General features: G+C 35.0%; 2 protein-coding genes across 2 annotated transcripts; both read left to right on the top strand.

The window, feature by feature from the left end:
• Positions 1-899: 899 nt before the first annotated feature.
• LOC132157707 (uncharacterized protein C2orf66) lies at positions 900-1938 on the top strand. Its single transcript, XM_059567010.1, has 3 exons — positions 900-951; positions 1035-1137; positions 1577-1938. Coding segments are annotated over exons 1-3 (264 nt in total). The 5' UTR covers positions 900-949; the 3' UTR covers positions 1736-1938.
• An 851-nt stretch (positions 1939-2789) lies between these two features.
• Positions 2790-13069, top strand: hacl1 (2-hydroxyacyl-CoA lyase 1). The gene is made up of 17 exons (XM_059567490.1): positions 2790-2944; positions 4405-4509; positions 4602-4642; positions 4721-4801; positions 4888-4960; positions 5163-5240; positions 6003-6097; positions 6236-6348; positions 6438-6573; positions 6657-6762; positions 6868-6951; positions 8877-8972; positions 9123-9277; positions 10199-10357; positions 10478-10585; positions 11203-11389; positions 12921-13069. Exons 1-17 carry the CDS (start codon positions 2894-2896, stop codon positions 12951-12953), a joined length of 1701 nt encoding a protein of 566 aa, XP_059423473.1. The 5' UTR covers positions 2790-2893; the 3' UTR covers positions 12954-13069.
• The last annotated feature ends 1889 nt before the right edge of the window (positions 13070-14958 follow it).

The following is a 14958-nucleotide window of genomic DNA, read 5'->3' as shown; positions in this document are numbered from 1 at the left end:
GGGGGTTGAACAAAGGCCTCCTGTAGTGAACTGATGTGCTCTTGTAAGAAAAATAGCCATGTTAAAAACATAATAATCACTTTAATGTAACATTCTTTTAGACATATCATGTTATGTTATGGTAATTTTGTTAGTTTAAAATTCGGCCACAGTTTTTAATGTTTTTAACATGTTTTAAACATTTCCAGCACATTTAACATGTTTAACAGTTTGGATTGATACATTATATAACAGATTTAAGTATTGTATAACATGGGTAGCTCTCAGCCACTTTCATTTATAAAAAGCTCTCGAATGAAAAAAAAGTTGGAGACCCCTGTGCTAAATTATCCTGTGAATATAAAGACCCATATACAAGAAGAAGACACCAATAGGAACACAGCAATAGGAAACGGCAATAAAAATAAAAAAAAGTATAAAATGTCTCAGAACTAAGTTCAGAAGCAGTAGTGCTCATGCGTTGTTGTTGTTGTTGTTTTTTTTTTATCATTCTGTGGGATATGCAATAAAAAAAAGTCTCCCTTTGAGCTTTCACACTCCTGGTTGTTAGTGCAAAATAATAATTGATTGTCAACATTCGTCCTTATATTCATATTCATTAAAATATTTCCTATATGTATTCCACCAATATGTCCGGTAGTCTTTTACATTCATCATGCCCCTTTAAAGGTTAAGCCATAAATACCACCGTCATTATAAGAGGCTATTCTGAGTTATATGTTTCTAAGGGAGCCATGATGACGCAGTAAGGTTAATTATATCAATTATGGCACTCGTTGCCTGTCCAGATTTTCTTTGAGAAAAAAGTAAATGCCAATTTGCCTGAAGGTGCAAATTGTTCATGTGTTGCGTGCCTCTTATGCTATGTATAAAAGCAGGGGCAGAAAGCTTTTGGGAAACCAAGGCAACCCAACTGCAAACTGACCTGGCAATCACAGCCACTGCAAACATGTGAGTTCATTCGCTCAGATGAAGATATTGTTGTGGTCTGAGGAAGACTCTGTGATGTCTCTGTGTTTGTGTTTGGCATCCAGGTTGACAGTATTGGCTCTGATGACACTGCTGATGGTCTCGGTTGAGTCGGACCTCTCAAATGAAGATTGGAAGTCTCTGAGTAACCCACAGAGCAGGACCCTGGTGAGTCAGACAGCAATTAATCCTTAGTAAAAATAGATACATTTGATTTATAATAGGATTTTTTGTTGTTGTTGTTTGTTTGTTTTTCCTCTACTGGCTATTTTTTTAATTTTGGGCTATCTAGCTTTTTTTTAATCTTTATCTTAATGTGTAGTTTCAGACTATTGGAAAGAAAACAGGCAGAATACTATTTATTAAGGTGTTGATTTTTGCATCTGTAGATCTCAATTCAAATATGAATTTTTAAGAGTTTTATTTTCTTTTCTCCTACACTGAGCCATAATCTAAAATTGGTATTTATGGACTAACGTGTATTATTTAGTCACACACTGTGCATTTGTAAGCTTGATTTATTTTTTTGTTCTTATAATGCAAATATTTAAATTACACACTGCATTTTAAATTCATGTTGTCATTTATCTGTCCAATATTTTCACAGTTTTTCCGGATCCTGCAGTCCTATCTTGAAGGCAGAGAGAGTGAAGCTCGAGCGATGAACAGGAAAACGAATGTAAAGGAGAACAAAAACAGCAATGTAGAAAATACTGGTTATGACAAGTATGACCTCTTTCTTCACAATGACATTTATGATGTTTAGTTGAAGATTTCAGTTTTAGTTTGACGATGTTTAATGTGTAAATTGGGTGTTAGATCTAATAGCTTGAGAAATGTTCAAGGCATTGTAATCATGTGTAGTTTAGTACAATTGAAACACTCTATATATTTCTCTTCTAATATGCTATATAATGTTTTACAAAGTTAAAAACTAGTTGATAAAAGCTTAACATGTCATAGATACTGTATGTAATAAGACATGTATTGTAATTTCAGAATTGTTCTTTGTAGTTCTTTATTTCTTTACTAAATAAATAAGAATGGAAAATGAGATGAACAGTTGTTTATTCTATATCTTCGCAACCCAGAACAGTCTACCTCCCTTGCTTAATTTATTGTAAATTTATTGGAAACATTCGGGAAACTCTCAGGTTATTCAGTAAACTGGCAAAAAAGTTAATTTTTGGCAGTAACTGATAATACTGACTCAAATTAATGGGTAATCTTCCTTTTAAAATAAATTTCCAACAATATTATTGGGCTGCCAATTGTAGAGCCTTAACTTTTTGGCAGGACCCATGCCCTGATAGTCTTTTAGCTGATCTCCCTTCATGGCTTATGATTGAACGTGGTGCTTCAAACTCATCTCTCTCCTCATTGCTATTTGCTGCCCCAGAGAAATCTAAAGCTGCAGTCAGATCTCACTTTATGATCAATAACTCCCCTCAGGATGTTTGCGTCAGATCAGTAAGACCTTCAAACTCCCAAGTACCTCCTTGTTAGCTCCTGTCTGTAACCTTGGCTTTAAGTCCTCACTATTAGAGCATCAATTTATTCAGTACAAGGTTTTGCATAGATTGCATTACTCAAGGTTTCAATGTAATGCTTTCTATCCTACTATATCCTCTCTCTGCAATAAGTGTGAATCTGCAGCTACTCGTTAAATAAATAAAAACACATTTATACATGAATGAATGAATGAATGAATGAATGAATGAATGAATGAACCTGTATCATGGAAGTGCGACAAAATGATACTGCATGATAGTGACACTCTGCAGCACATCAAGTATCCAGAAGGTGGAGGCATGAGCTTTCATTTAATTTGAACTACACGCAAACCCCAGAAGAAGAGCAGCAGAAGCACCAGAAGAGTTTGATATGTGTCTCTAAGAGATATGAATGAGTTGTGAAGGTGATTATGGATGAAGTGACTGGAGCTCAGCTGATCGCTGAGGCGCTCAAATCTCAGGTCTGTGTTGTCGTATGCTTCTTTTGCTCGGTTCTCAAAGTTTCTCCTGCATATTTTGAAATAGTTGTGCAAAGGGAGTTTTTATCAAAAATATTTGTCCTCTAACAATTGCCGTTAGCCAATTAGGCAAGAATAAACGCGTATATACAGTCTTATTATTGCATTCTTTGCAACATCGCCCGCTGTACTATTGAACTCGGACAGTGTGTCAAAGGTGCTGCGCATGCGCACTAGAGCTGACAAAAAAAAAAAACAATGAAAACCATAAATTAATAATAATATAAATGTGTGTGTGTCCAATTTTCCTTTTTTTCTGATGTGATATATATATATATATATATATATATATATATATATATATCACATCAGAATATATATATATAATCACATAAGAACATTGTCATTATCTTTTTTCAATCGTTTTCAGATAAAAATAACAGTTTTCACTAAATGTGATCATCTTAACGCGATGGACATTAATACTGTGACGAATGAATACTACATAAATATGTGTAAAATATTATTTGGAAAATATTTATTTTCTTTTGCATCATTATTTACTATAGTATCATACTGTTAGATGTGTTATTAATTAAATAAAACAAAACTTTATTTATTTTTAGTAAATTAAATTAAATCGATTTTTTAAATGTTTTTGTTTTAATTGTATTGCTTTATACATTATTTGAATGCATTATTAATTTGTTAGCATATATATATATATCATCAAATATATATGTGCGCCGGATGAGTGACAGCCGACTGCCCAAAGCAGTTTTTTACGCAGAGCTAAAAGAGGGCAAAAGAAGCCGTGGTGGTCAAAAACTGCGTTTCAAAGATGCCCTGAAAAGGCATATGAGGAACACCGGGATCTCCCCGGAAAGCTGGGAGGAACAGGCCCTGCAGCGTGAGAAATGGCAGCGCAGATTGAAAACAGCAGTCGCAGCTGTTGAGAAAAAGCGTCAGAAAGAAAATGAGAAAGCTCATGAGAGGCGGCATTATTCCACTGCAGCAAAAGACTTTGTCTGTAGCAAATGCCATCGCTGCTGTAGATCGAGAGCAGGCCTTCTAGCCCACATGAGAGCTTGCCTACAGTAGGCTCCAATCCAGACAGTCATCGTCGATACACGACGGACTGCCGATGATGATATCATCAAATCAACTTTTATGTTTTTTTAATCAACTTATTTATTTTCTTAAATTGTATTTGTCTAATCTTATTTTATATATTTGTACTATTTTTCTCTTTTTTTTTTTACACTCTTTACTCTTAAAAAAAATCACATGGACCCTCTAGCACTCTCTTTTTTTTTTTTCTGGGGGTTCTCAGACCCCAGTTTGAAAACCTCAGGCCTATGTATGTACTGCTTCTATGTATGTACAGCTTATAATAAATGAATATTCAAGATATTAGTATGTCTATTAGGTATGTCTTTACTTCTATTCAACTCCATGTGCAGAATGTGGAGTACATGTTTGGCATTGTTGGCGTGCCTATCATCGAAGTGGCCATGGCCGCCCAAGCAGCGGGCATCAAGTATGTCGGCATGCGCAATGAACAAGCAGTAAGACAGTCTCAACTTTCACTTTTATTTAAAATGTATTCCTGTTTCATTACACTGACGACTGTCTGGGTGTGTTTTCTTTCTCCTAACAGGCCTGCTATGCTGCATCTGCTGTTGGGTATTTGACAGGATGGTATGAATTTGTCAGTTTGTTTCTCAGTATTTCTTTTTTTGTGCCCTTTTTGTGATGAAGTTACATTTAATTTTCCAGGCCAGCTGTGTGCCTGGTTGTGTCTGGACCTGGGCTGATTCATGCACTTGGAGGAATGGCCAACGCTAACATGAACTGCTGGTAGCTCTACACTGCTGAATTCACTTCAGATTAAAGAGCACTGATGGGCAGTTTTTGTACTTTTCTTGTCTTGTTTGAATTCATAGGCCTGTCATTGTTATTGGCGGCTCATCTGATAGGAACCAAGAAACCACAGGAGCGTTTCAGGAGTTTCCTCAGGTAGGGTTGATAGGAAATATTTGGCTTTGATATAAAAACAGTTTGTTATTGCAGTATTGATTTGAAATTGATCCCTTAAGAAACAAATTCAAAAATGTTCTGATTCAAAATTCAGTCAAAAAATTTTTTTCAGTAATTCAAGGAAAGAAACACCAACATTAATCTGTATGTATTTCATCTTGTTCATCTTGTTCCTCACCAGGTTGAAGCTTGTCGTCTGTATAGCAAGTTTTCTGCTCGACCGAGCAGCCTTGAGATGATACCAGCTGTAGTCGAAAAAGTAAATATTTAATCAAAATTGAGGTTTTGTGGTTCATAGGCCATGTCTGTCAGTTGACAACAAATGGCAAACTTTATTTAAAATTTACATTTTTAGCATTTTTAGAAATTTAAAATTAATTATTTTCTCTTACAGGAAGAAATGTAGAGGATTGGTCTTGTTATAGATGTACAAATTTAGGCCATACTGTCATGTTAAGGAAAGCAGAGCTCTGTGATATGTTAGTTATGTTCAGAGTCAAAATATTTTTTCTCGCTTATGTTTTTGTTAACTGAAAAGACATATTCGGTATTGAAATAAAGCTTAAATAAAATAAAGTATAAATATTAAATTAAATAATTTAAATTAAATATATAAGTATTAGATGAAAAGCTTAAATGAAAATTTAAAAAAAGTAATACATTAAAATAAAATAAATTAAATCTAAACAGAGATCTTATACATATAGTAATAAGATTAAATAAAATGAATAAAAAAAATTAATCTTGAACTATAATTTAAATTAAAACTGAAAATATAAAAATAGAAACTAATTCAAAATATAATAATAATAATAATAATAATAATAAGGTAATTAAATAATACAGAAATAACACTGATTAGTTTTGACAAATCTTGTCTTATGTTTTTCAAATGTTTGGCCAAATATACCATGTACTATGCAATTTCTGTATCATTAAGATACTATTAAAGTTTTTGTTAATCCTTTAAATTCGATTTCCCCCCCTTATATTTTAGTTGGGATGTTTGTGTTTTTGTTAGGTTGTAAGGAGCAGCATTTATGGCCGTCCAGGAGCGACCTACATAGACATAGCTGGAGACATGGTGAACGCCAAAATAGACCGGGCCAATGTCAGGTGAGCTTTATGTTCAGTTAAACACTAATCATAGTAATGGAGAGCTTCCTAACCAATTTTTTATGATGTGATCACTTACTGATCATTGTTTTCTTTTGCATACTGAAATGTGCAAAATGGCATTTCATTGTCTTCTAGGTTTGTTTCCTGCTGTCCTGCTCCTCCTGTGAGTCAGGCTGACAGCAGGGAGATCACACAGGCTGTCAGGCTGCTCAGAGCGGCTCAGAGGCCTCTGATCATCATCGGCAAAGGTGAACAGAATAGAACTGAATGACCTAGAGCGATGGCCTCTTGACAGCTGAAACTGATCAAAGCAATGTTGAACTGTGATCTGCTGCAGGTGCGGCGTATGCCAGGGCAGAGAAGGAGGTCAGGGAGCTGGTGGAGGTGACTGGGATCCCTTTCCTTCCCACACCTATGGGGAAAGGAGTATTGTCAGATGACCACCCTAACTGTGTTGCTGCGGCCAGGTCCAGGTGTGCATATGTAACAAAACGATCTTTCCAAAATAATCTCCTTCTGATGGACTGGCGTGATGCCCATCTTTTTTCTTTTCTAGAGCTTTATTGCAGGCTGATGTTATAGTGTTGCTGGGTGCCAGACTCAACTGGATCCTGCACTTTGGTTTTCCACCCAGGTTCAGTCCCCATGTGAAGATCATTCAGGTTAGTTACACCCTGGACACTCAGTATGTGTATCTTTGCCATAAAACATGCCATAAATGAACTTCAGTTCATCTTCAGTGTGGCCTCTTGTGTGAATTTGTTCAGGTGGATCTGTGTGCTGAAGAGTTGAGTAATAATGTGAGAGCCGCATCTGCTCTACTTGGAGACATAGGAGCTGTGGTCAGACAGGTAAACTACAGTATACCCTGAGTCGTCTTGCATAAAATGCAATGTTTTTAGTTTTATACTTTTTCTGCATCTGTATCATTACATTCTGTATGTTCTATGGGGTCTGTGAGAGACTCCTGATGTCCTATTGAAATCCAGTATGTTTTGTAGCATTTATTCCCTTACCTTTAAGTCTTTTCTATGTTAGTGACATGTTTTGTTTGGCTAACTTCTGACCATATAAGATTGTTTGGCTAACCTCTGACCATATTAAAGAAAACTGAATCTGGGTGTTAATCTGTATAACTGTTCGGTCGTATGTTAAAGGGATAGTTCACCCAAAATTGAAAATTCTGTCATCATTTACTCACACTCCAATTGTTCTAAACCTGCATGAATTTCTTTCTTCTTCTGAATACAAAAGAAGATATGTTGGTAACTGGACACTTGATGGGATTCTTTGACCTTCATAGTATTTTTTTTTTTTTATATACTATGTATGGAATAGGAATGTAACAATTCATTCAACTCACGATGCGATATGATTCATGATACTGATTTCACAATACATTTTTTGCAATGTTTTTTTTTTGTTTTTGTTTTACAAAATGAGATTTAAAACATTATAAATGAAGTGGTGTCCTTTTATTTTTTTCTTGGACAGAATGCTGCACATTTCTTTGTGAAATGTAAATATGTCAAATAACAAAACTAAATAGAAATATTAAAACAAACCCCAAATTGAATAAATAATACAAATAAACTAATCTCTTTATATAAACAAACTAAGGTTTTGCCTGTGCTCTTTCCATATAAAATGAGTGGCAACCATTTTTAACCAAACAAAGATGCTGCATACATGCAGCATGAGCAGTTTTCAGTCTAAATTAGATTGGATAATTTTGAAATTTGATGAAAAAACAAAATGGTCTGACTTTAGTTTTGTGAAACTATACTACATAAACCATCTGCATGAAACAAAAACAGCAGAAGGGATGAATTAGAATGCAAATTCACTCTCTGACAGCATGGGGGGGGGCTTATGGAAGAGCAGCAATAGAACGTTTCCTTTGGTTGCTGCTATACACAAAGCAGAGCTGCACTTATGAACACTATTTTATTATTCTGCATTATACGGAGGCGAGATGAAAAGAAAATACCATCTTAAAGGGATACTTCACCCCAAAATGAAAATTTTGTAATTAATCACTTACCCCCATCGCCCCATGTCGTTCCAAACCCATAAAAGCTTTGTTCATCTTCGGAACACAATTTAAGATATTTTGGATGAAAACCAGGAGGCTTGTGACTGTCCCATTGACTGCCAAGTAAATTACAATGTTACGGTCCAGAAAAGTAAGAAAAGCATCGTCAAAATAGTCCATCTGCCATCAGTGATTCAACCGTTACATTATGAAGCGACGAGAATACTATTTTATGCAAATAAAACTAAAATAACAATTTTAATCAACAACATGTCTCCTCTGTGTCTCTCCACATCAGTGTAGCGCAATTTTGGAGAATATGAGCTGAACGCAGGCAACTTACGCTCTTCTGTGTCAGCCGTGCCACAAGGATACGTATTCTACGTGTATTTACGCTTTGATTTAAAAGAAAAGAGTGCATCCTTGTGGCGTGGCTGACACAGAAGAGCATAAGCTGCATTCGTTCAGCTCATAGTTAAATTCCTACTACAGAAATCAATGGCTACCGTCAATTGGTTGGTTACCAGCATTCTTCAAAATATCTTCATTTGTGTTTAACATCTAAAAGAGTATAATAAAGTTTTGAAACATAGTAGGGGTGATATAATTTTAATTCTTGAGTGAACTATCCCTTTAATGTGCTGATTTTTACAGTTTAATATCAATAAATAGTGTAAAAGTTATGGAAAATCGCGTTTTATGTGAAATGACCCCTTTTCTCTTTTTCTACACTGTTTGAAGCTGTTGGAAACTGTAAGATCCTGGAGATTTCCTTCTGATTCACAATGGTGGTTGACACTGAAAGAGAAAATGACTGCCAATGCTCAGATATCAAAGGTGAGCTTGAATGTCGTTAGCAAGTAATGAACTACTTCATGTAATTGAACTTGATGTAATGAAATAGCATTGGTTGTTTTCATGTTAACATGTGAACTGTGTGTTTAACTTTTATGGTATAAAGTGAACCATTAATATTGTTTCCCACAGAGTCTTGCTCTCCAGTCCACTCTGCCCATGAACTACTACACTGCTTTCCACCACATTTCTGAGCTCCTGCCCAAAGACTGCATCATAGTAAGCGAAGGAGCGAATACTATGGACATCGGCCGCACCATGCTGCTCAATTACCTCCCACGACACAGGTGAGAGACATTTTCCTCCCCCACTTTTCACAGCTGGACGAGAGATGAAGCTCTCTGTATTTGAATGATCTCTATCTGTATTTTTATCTATACAATCAAAGAACACCATAAATTAGTTCCAAAAGAAACATTAATAAACAAAAATAAACATACAACATAAAGAAAAATGATGTTTGCTGATTGTTAGGACAATGGCAAAAAATTTAAGGCCACTCTGATATGGCATTTCAAATACAGACATTATGGCTTATGAGTGAAATGAAGAATGACAGTTTTTTTGCTGAGAGAAAGTTATGAGAAAGAGAATTGGAAATATTATGTTTATAGTAAGAGAAAACAGCTTTTGTTGTCCGTACTCCACTAGAAAGCTACTTTCATCGTGCAGATCATGAGAAAACATCTTTAGGTTTAAAAAATGTTAGGTTTAGAACCCAAGAAAAACACTGCTATGTTTTGACCCCCCCCCCAAAAAAAACAACAACAACTTTTGTTATGTCTAGACAAAAAATGTTAGGTTTAGAACCCAAGAAAAACAGTTATGTTTTGATCACAAAAAAAACTACTTTTGTTATGTCTAGATTGCATAAAACAACACGTGTTTAGATCATGAGAAAACTAGTTTTATGTTTAGATTGCAAGAAAAACACTTATGTTTTGATAAAAAAAACAAAAACAAATATTTTGCTCTTAATATCACAAACATCTGTTTAGGTAATGAGCAATCAATGTTTATGTTTGGGTCACAGGAAAAGCAAAAGAGAACTAACATTTCAGTTTAGCCATACAACATATTGTTTTCTCTAACATTCTTTTTCTGGTAAGTATATTTACCATAGTTCAGATAATAAAAATAGAAAATTCTGTTAAAGTGGAGTTCTAACTTTGTGATGTCCAGAGCAGTAACCTGAATGTCCTATACAGGTTAGATGCTGGTACTTTTGGCACTATGGGAGTGGGTCCAGGATTTGCCATTGCAGCAGCAGTTTTGGAGCAGACGCAGAAGAGCGCTCAGAGAGTGGTGTGTGTAGAGGGAGACAGTGCCTTCGGTTTCTCTGGAATGGAGGTGGAGACCATGTGCAGGTGAATGAAACATCCAACTACAGCTCCACCTATAGGGCATTTATGCAGTGTGCAGCATAATAAAATGGTTCTGATTACTCTAAACAGTCTGCACTTATTGTTTTTCCTAATTCTGAATAGGTATAAACTGCCAATCATCATCATAGTAATCAACAACAATGGCATCTACAGTGGAGTGGATCTAAATACATGGAAAGAGATGGAAAAGATGGGAGACATGACCACCATGTGAGTCTAGAGCATTCAAGGAAAGGTCTGGGTGCCCAAACATTTTAATGCTAGGGCCAAAAATACTTAAATGAGGGTCTATGTGAACTTACAGTGCACCTACCTAAGAAAGTTCTGGTAATATAAAGTAACATAGGATATGGTTAGGGTTAGGGTTAGGTTTAGGGGTAGGTTCAAGGTTATTACCTAGTTATTGTACATACTATGTACATGTGCAACTGGACTGTAAAAAAAAGTGCTACTGGAATTTCCCATCTTCTGCTTGACGTGATGTACTTCTCCTTTTTGACAGTAGATGGTATTGTTCGTTATCTACCAGCATGTTAAAACATGCTATACAGATTCATCCAAGTTTAGCACTTAATACTTGGATTCATATTATTTTATAATTTTAGATTTTATTTGATAATTGTGTGTGTGTGTGTGTGTGATGCTACGTATCTACGATTGATCTTGGACTAAGATGGAATGAAGATAATACAACAAATTGCTCCATGTTGAAAGATTGGGTTTAACTGCAAATGCAATGAGACTTAATTGCTGTCAGTAAAGTTAATATCTATCAAACCCAATAAGTATCAAATCTTACAAAAGACTTACCTTTGTGTGTGTCTTAGTGCTCCTCCGGTTACGTTGCTACCAGAGGCACGGTACGAGCAGGTGATGAGTGCGTTTGGGGGACGTGGGTATCTGGTCCAAACAGTGGAAGAACTCCGCAGTGCACTACAGGACAGTCTGAACAACACACAAATGCCCAGCCTCATCAACGTACTTATAGACCCAGCCTCAGACCGCAAACAACAGGTATTTCTCACACACACACACACACACACACACACACACACACACACACACACACACACACACAGGTTTGTTTTTGTGAAAAGTGGGAACATTCCATTCCAAAGTGGGGACATGTGGTAATGTCCTGAAAAGTCACCTTCTCTTTGTAATACCTATGTTATACCCTTGTCATTATACAAATCTGTGTCCTAATATGTCACAAAAACGCACACACACACATATACAGACACACAGACACATGCACACAGCCTTCCATTATAGTTCAATCAGCTGGAATATCATTAAAAATTTAAATAAATAAAAAAACACTGCTTAATCGTATATTCTATATTCTCATTTCTCACTTTTACAGTATATTTTGATAATATTTCAAGGTGAAAACTTAACACTTACTCGGCTGAATCAAGGAACTTGAGGCTTTTAAACATCAGGCTTTTAAAGGGATAGTCCAGAGAAGAATGAAGGTTTTATGTTTATTTGTACATCTCTTAGTCATCATTGTATTGCACTGCATTATATGTTTTGCCAGTCACACTTTATTTTAAGGTCCAGTTCTTGCTATTAACAAATATACTATAATTAGGTGTTACCATTTTGCCCCCACAATTAAAACCACAGACCTTTGATCGTAAAACTAAGCATTTAAATATCTTCTCACTACAACAAATTATTGGGAAATATGAAGTGAAAAGTAAACTTATATTATAACTATTTTATATAAGTAGTCAGTTGTACTGTTATAATGATCCCAATGTTTAACAAGCTATCAGAATTTCAACTTATTTTTGGGCAATTTTATTAGCAGCAACTGCTCCAAAATGTATATTTTTGTTCCGTTTTGGCCACTGAATATACCCTGTCATAAAACCTGTCATACACAATAATAGATACATTTTATATTTGTTTATTAAACCTAAACAAAATATAAAAAAAACTATCTAAAGAAAAAAAGTTTTTTGTTCAGTATCATAATTGATAAATCATGTGTTTATGGATCATATAGTATTACGCATATAGGAGAATATGGGGCTCAGAGTGGAAACAAAACACCTACATTTTAAGTTATTGGAAAACGTGCGATGTGGTGTTGAACCTCTGACATGTTTGACTGTTTAGAGAACATCACAAGGCCTGTGTAACCGTTCATTTCAACACTCAAACGTTTTTCATATCCCTCTCCCCCCTCACATACACGCACATTAAAAATAACTGACCTTTCTATTCTTGAAAGCCATGAGACCCCCATTATTGAAAGTTGTGACCCTCTTTGTTGTGCTGGGTGTATCCTGGCAACCGCATGCAGACATATTGAAGGATTGAGTGTCATAGGGCCTGGGACACTGAAACTCTCCGAGCATGTCACACTGACACTCAAAGGGCTTCCCCAACGATGAATGGAAACTTTCTAGTGTTACAAAAGCATTTTGAGATAAACAGGATCGACTTCAATGGAGGTTATTCATGTGTAAACAGAACTTTTGTTGTCTTTAACGTTCATATCATAATGTGGGACTTTGTGTTTATCTCCTAGGAGTTTCCCTGGCTGACACGTTCCAATCTGTAGAGCTGAGAGAGATATCGGATGAGATCGGATCATGTCTGCATTTTCTTACACTGCATCTGGTTAATTTAACTGCAGGTGACACCATTTCCTATAAAAAGAAAAGCTGTATCATTTAACATGATGATAACATGATGAAAACTATTCCTTTTATAGAGAAAATGCTAACAATGTCTAATAACAAATTCAAAGACATTTGACACTGACAGTTTAGACTATGTACTGCATATTTGATTATTTTAATTTTTTGCCTATTCCTTCTACCTATTTGTTTTACCTTAACTTGATCTCAGGTCAGTGTTGTGTGTGCTCTTTTAGAGGGCTTCTGTTTAAGCTCATCTTTGTTTCTGGGTAATTGAGGTCTTCTGGCCTCATCTTCTGCTCTTTCATAAAGCATCATTATTGTGCTGCTTTATCACAGAGCAAGAGAGCGTTTTCTCCTTCTCATCTTCACATTTTCAGCATATAAAAGACTTATTAAAAGAACCATTTTCACAGCCAGATTTGAAAAGGTGAGAATGACAGGATTGTACAAAAGCAGCCATGCTTTAAAAGCCTTATAGTAGTTTATTGTGCACCAACAAAAATGGCCATACTTGCACATTGTTATTGTATAACGAATTATAGTGATTAAAAAAAATTGAATAACAACTTCACAATTAATGTCGTTTGATGTTCTTTGAAGGATTTTGTTTCATGGGGAAATGATGGAAAATTAAAATGCGATTCATAAGAGCTGCCTGTCTGTTTTCTTTGTTCTGCACTCTGGCTGATCTCCCATCAGGCTTTTAAACGGCCCTCTTCATAATTGCTTTGTCCATTAATTCTGAGGGAAAGTAAAGGCACCAATAAATTGTAAGTAGTGGTGGTCGATAAGTCCTGAAAGAAAGGACACGGAGAGGGAGGGTGAGATAGACGAGAGGGGCTGGAAAACATCTGTGCTATTCCACTACAGAGCACGCAGGCTAATTCTGTCATTTTATGCATGTGTGTACATCACATGCCAGTGACAGCCGTCTCAGATTCAAGTCCTCCAGTTCGGACATCTTAGATGGTCACCAAGTTATCACACCAATTTTGATAAATAAACACCCGTGTGTAGTTGTGCCCACATCAAATCTGACTCATTCTATATAAACTGAGATTACTAATACATATGTGCTGATTTGCAAAAAGCTTACAATCACAAGCAGGTTCTTAACAAAATAAGATTTCTCAAAATAAACATAGGCTGTACGTATAAGCTTTAAAGCACTTAGCAAAATAAAAGCAGTTTTAATGACAAAAAGATGTATTTAATGTATCACTGAGATACTATTATAGTTTTCATTTAATATTAAATTATTAGTTTTTTTTTCATTTTTAATACAATTTTATTTTAGTTTTAGTTATTTTAGTACATAAAGTACTTTACTTCAATATTGTAATAACCCTTATAATCAGCAGAGGAATGTAAAAATATGATTAATATTTAATGACTTTTTTTTTCCTCTTTTCTTTTTTCTTTTTTTTTTTAAATCTGCAATTTTCTCTTGCTGTGTGGATATTGTTAACAGGGTTATTTTAGTTATCTAAAATAAAACCATAAATTTTTTTTTAAAATATAAGAAATATTTTTAAGAAATAGTTTAACCTGTACTAAAACTAAACCAAAATGAATACAAACTATATTCACATACAAAACAAACAAAGACAAAAACACAACAAAATTACTAATATATATATATATATATATATATATATATATATATATATATATATATATATATATATATATATATATATATAGACTGATATAATATAACAGTATCTCAATGATGCTAAAATAATAACTGTAGTAAAACACCCACAGCCACTGTCACTGGTGATCATTTTAACTTTGAATTAGTCATATAGTCAGTAAATCATTCTTATATGAGAGAAATTTGAACAGATAGTTCTAACATGGCTCAGAGGAAAATATGAATCATGTTTTGGGTATAATAGAAGGATAAAGAAGACTTCTTCA

The sequence above is a fragment of the Carassius carassius genome, chromosome 15 (assembly GCF_963082965.1).
Source record: "Carassius carassius chromosome 15, fCarCar2.1, whole genome shotgun sequence".
NCBI classification, from domain to species: Eukaryota; Metazoa; Chordata; class Actinopteri; order Cypriniformes; family Cyprinidae; genus Carassius; species Carassius carassius.
The sequence above is the reverse complement of the archived record's forward strand: the minus strand, read 5'-3'. Positions and strand labels throughout refer to the sequence as shown.

Coding starts and splice junctions, on each gene's coding strand:
- hacl1 (XM_059567490.1), top strand. CDS start 2,894: ATGGATGAAGTGACTGGAGCTCAGCTGATCGCTGAGGCGCTCAAATCT. Junction 6,574..6,656: donor GTTGCTGCGGCCAGGTCCAG/GTGTGCATATGT, acceptor TTTCTTTTCTAG/AGCTTTATTGCAGGCTGATG. Junction 6,763..6,867: donor CCCATGTGAAGATCATTCAG/GTTAGTTACACC, acceptor GAATTTGTTCAG/GTGGATCTGTGTGCTGAAGA.
- LOC132157707 (XM_059567010.1), top strand. Junction 1,138..1,576: donor ACCCACAGAGCAGGACCCTG/GTGAGTCAGACA, acceptor ATATTTTCACAG/TTTTTCCGGATCCTGCAGTC.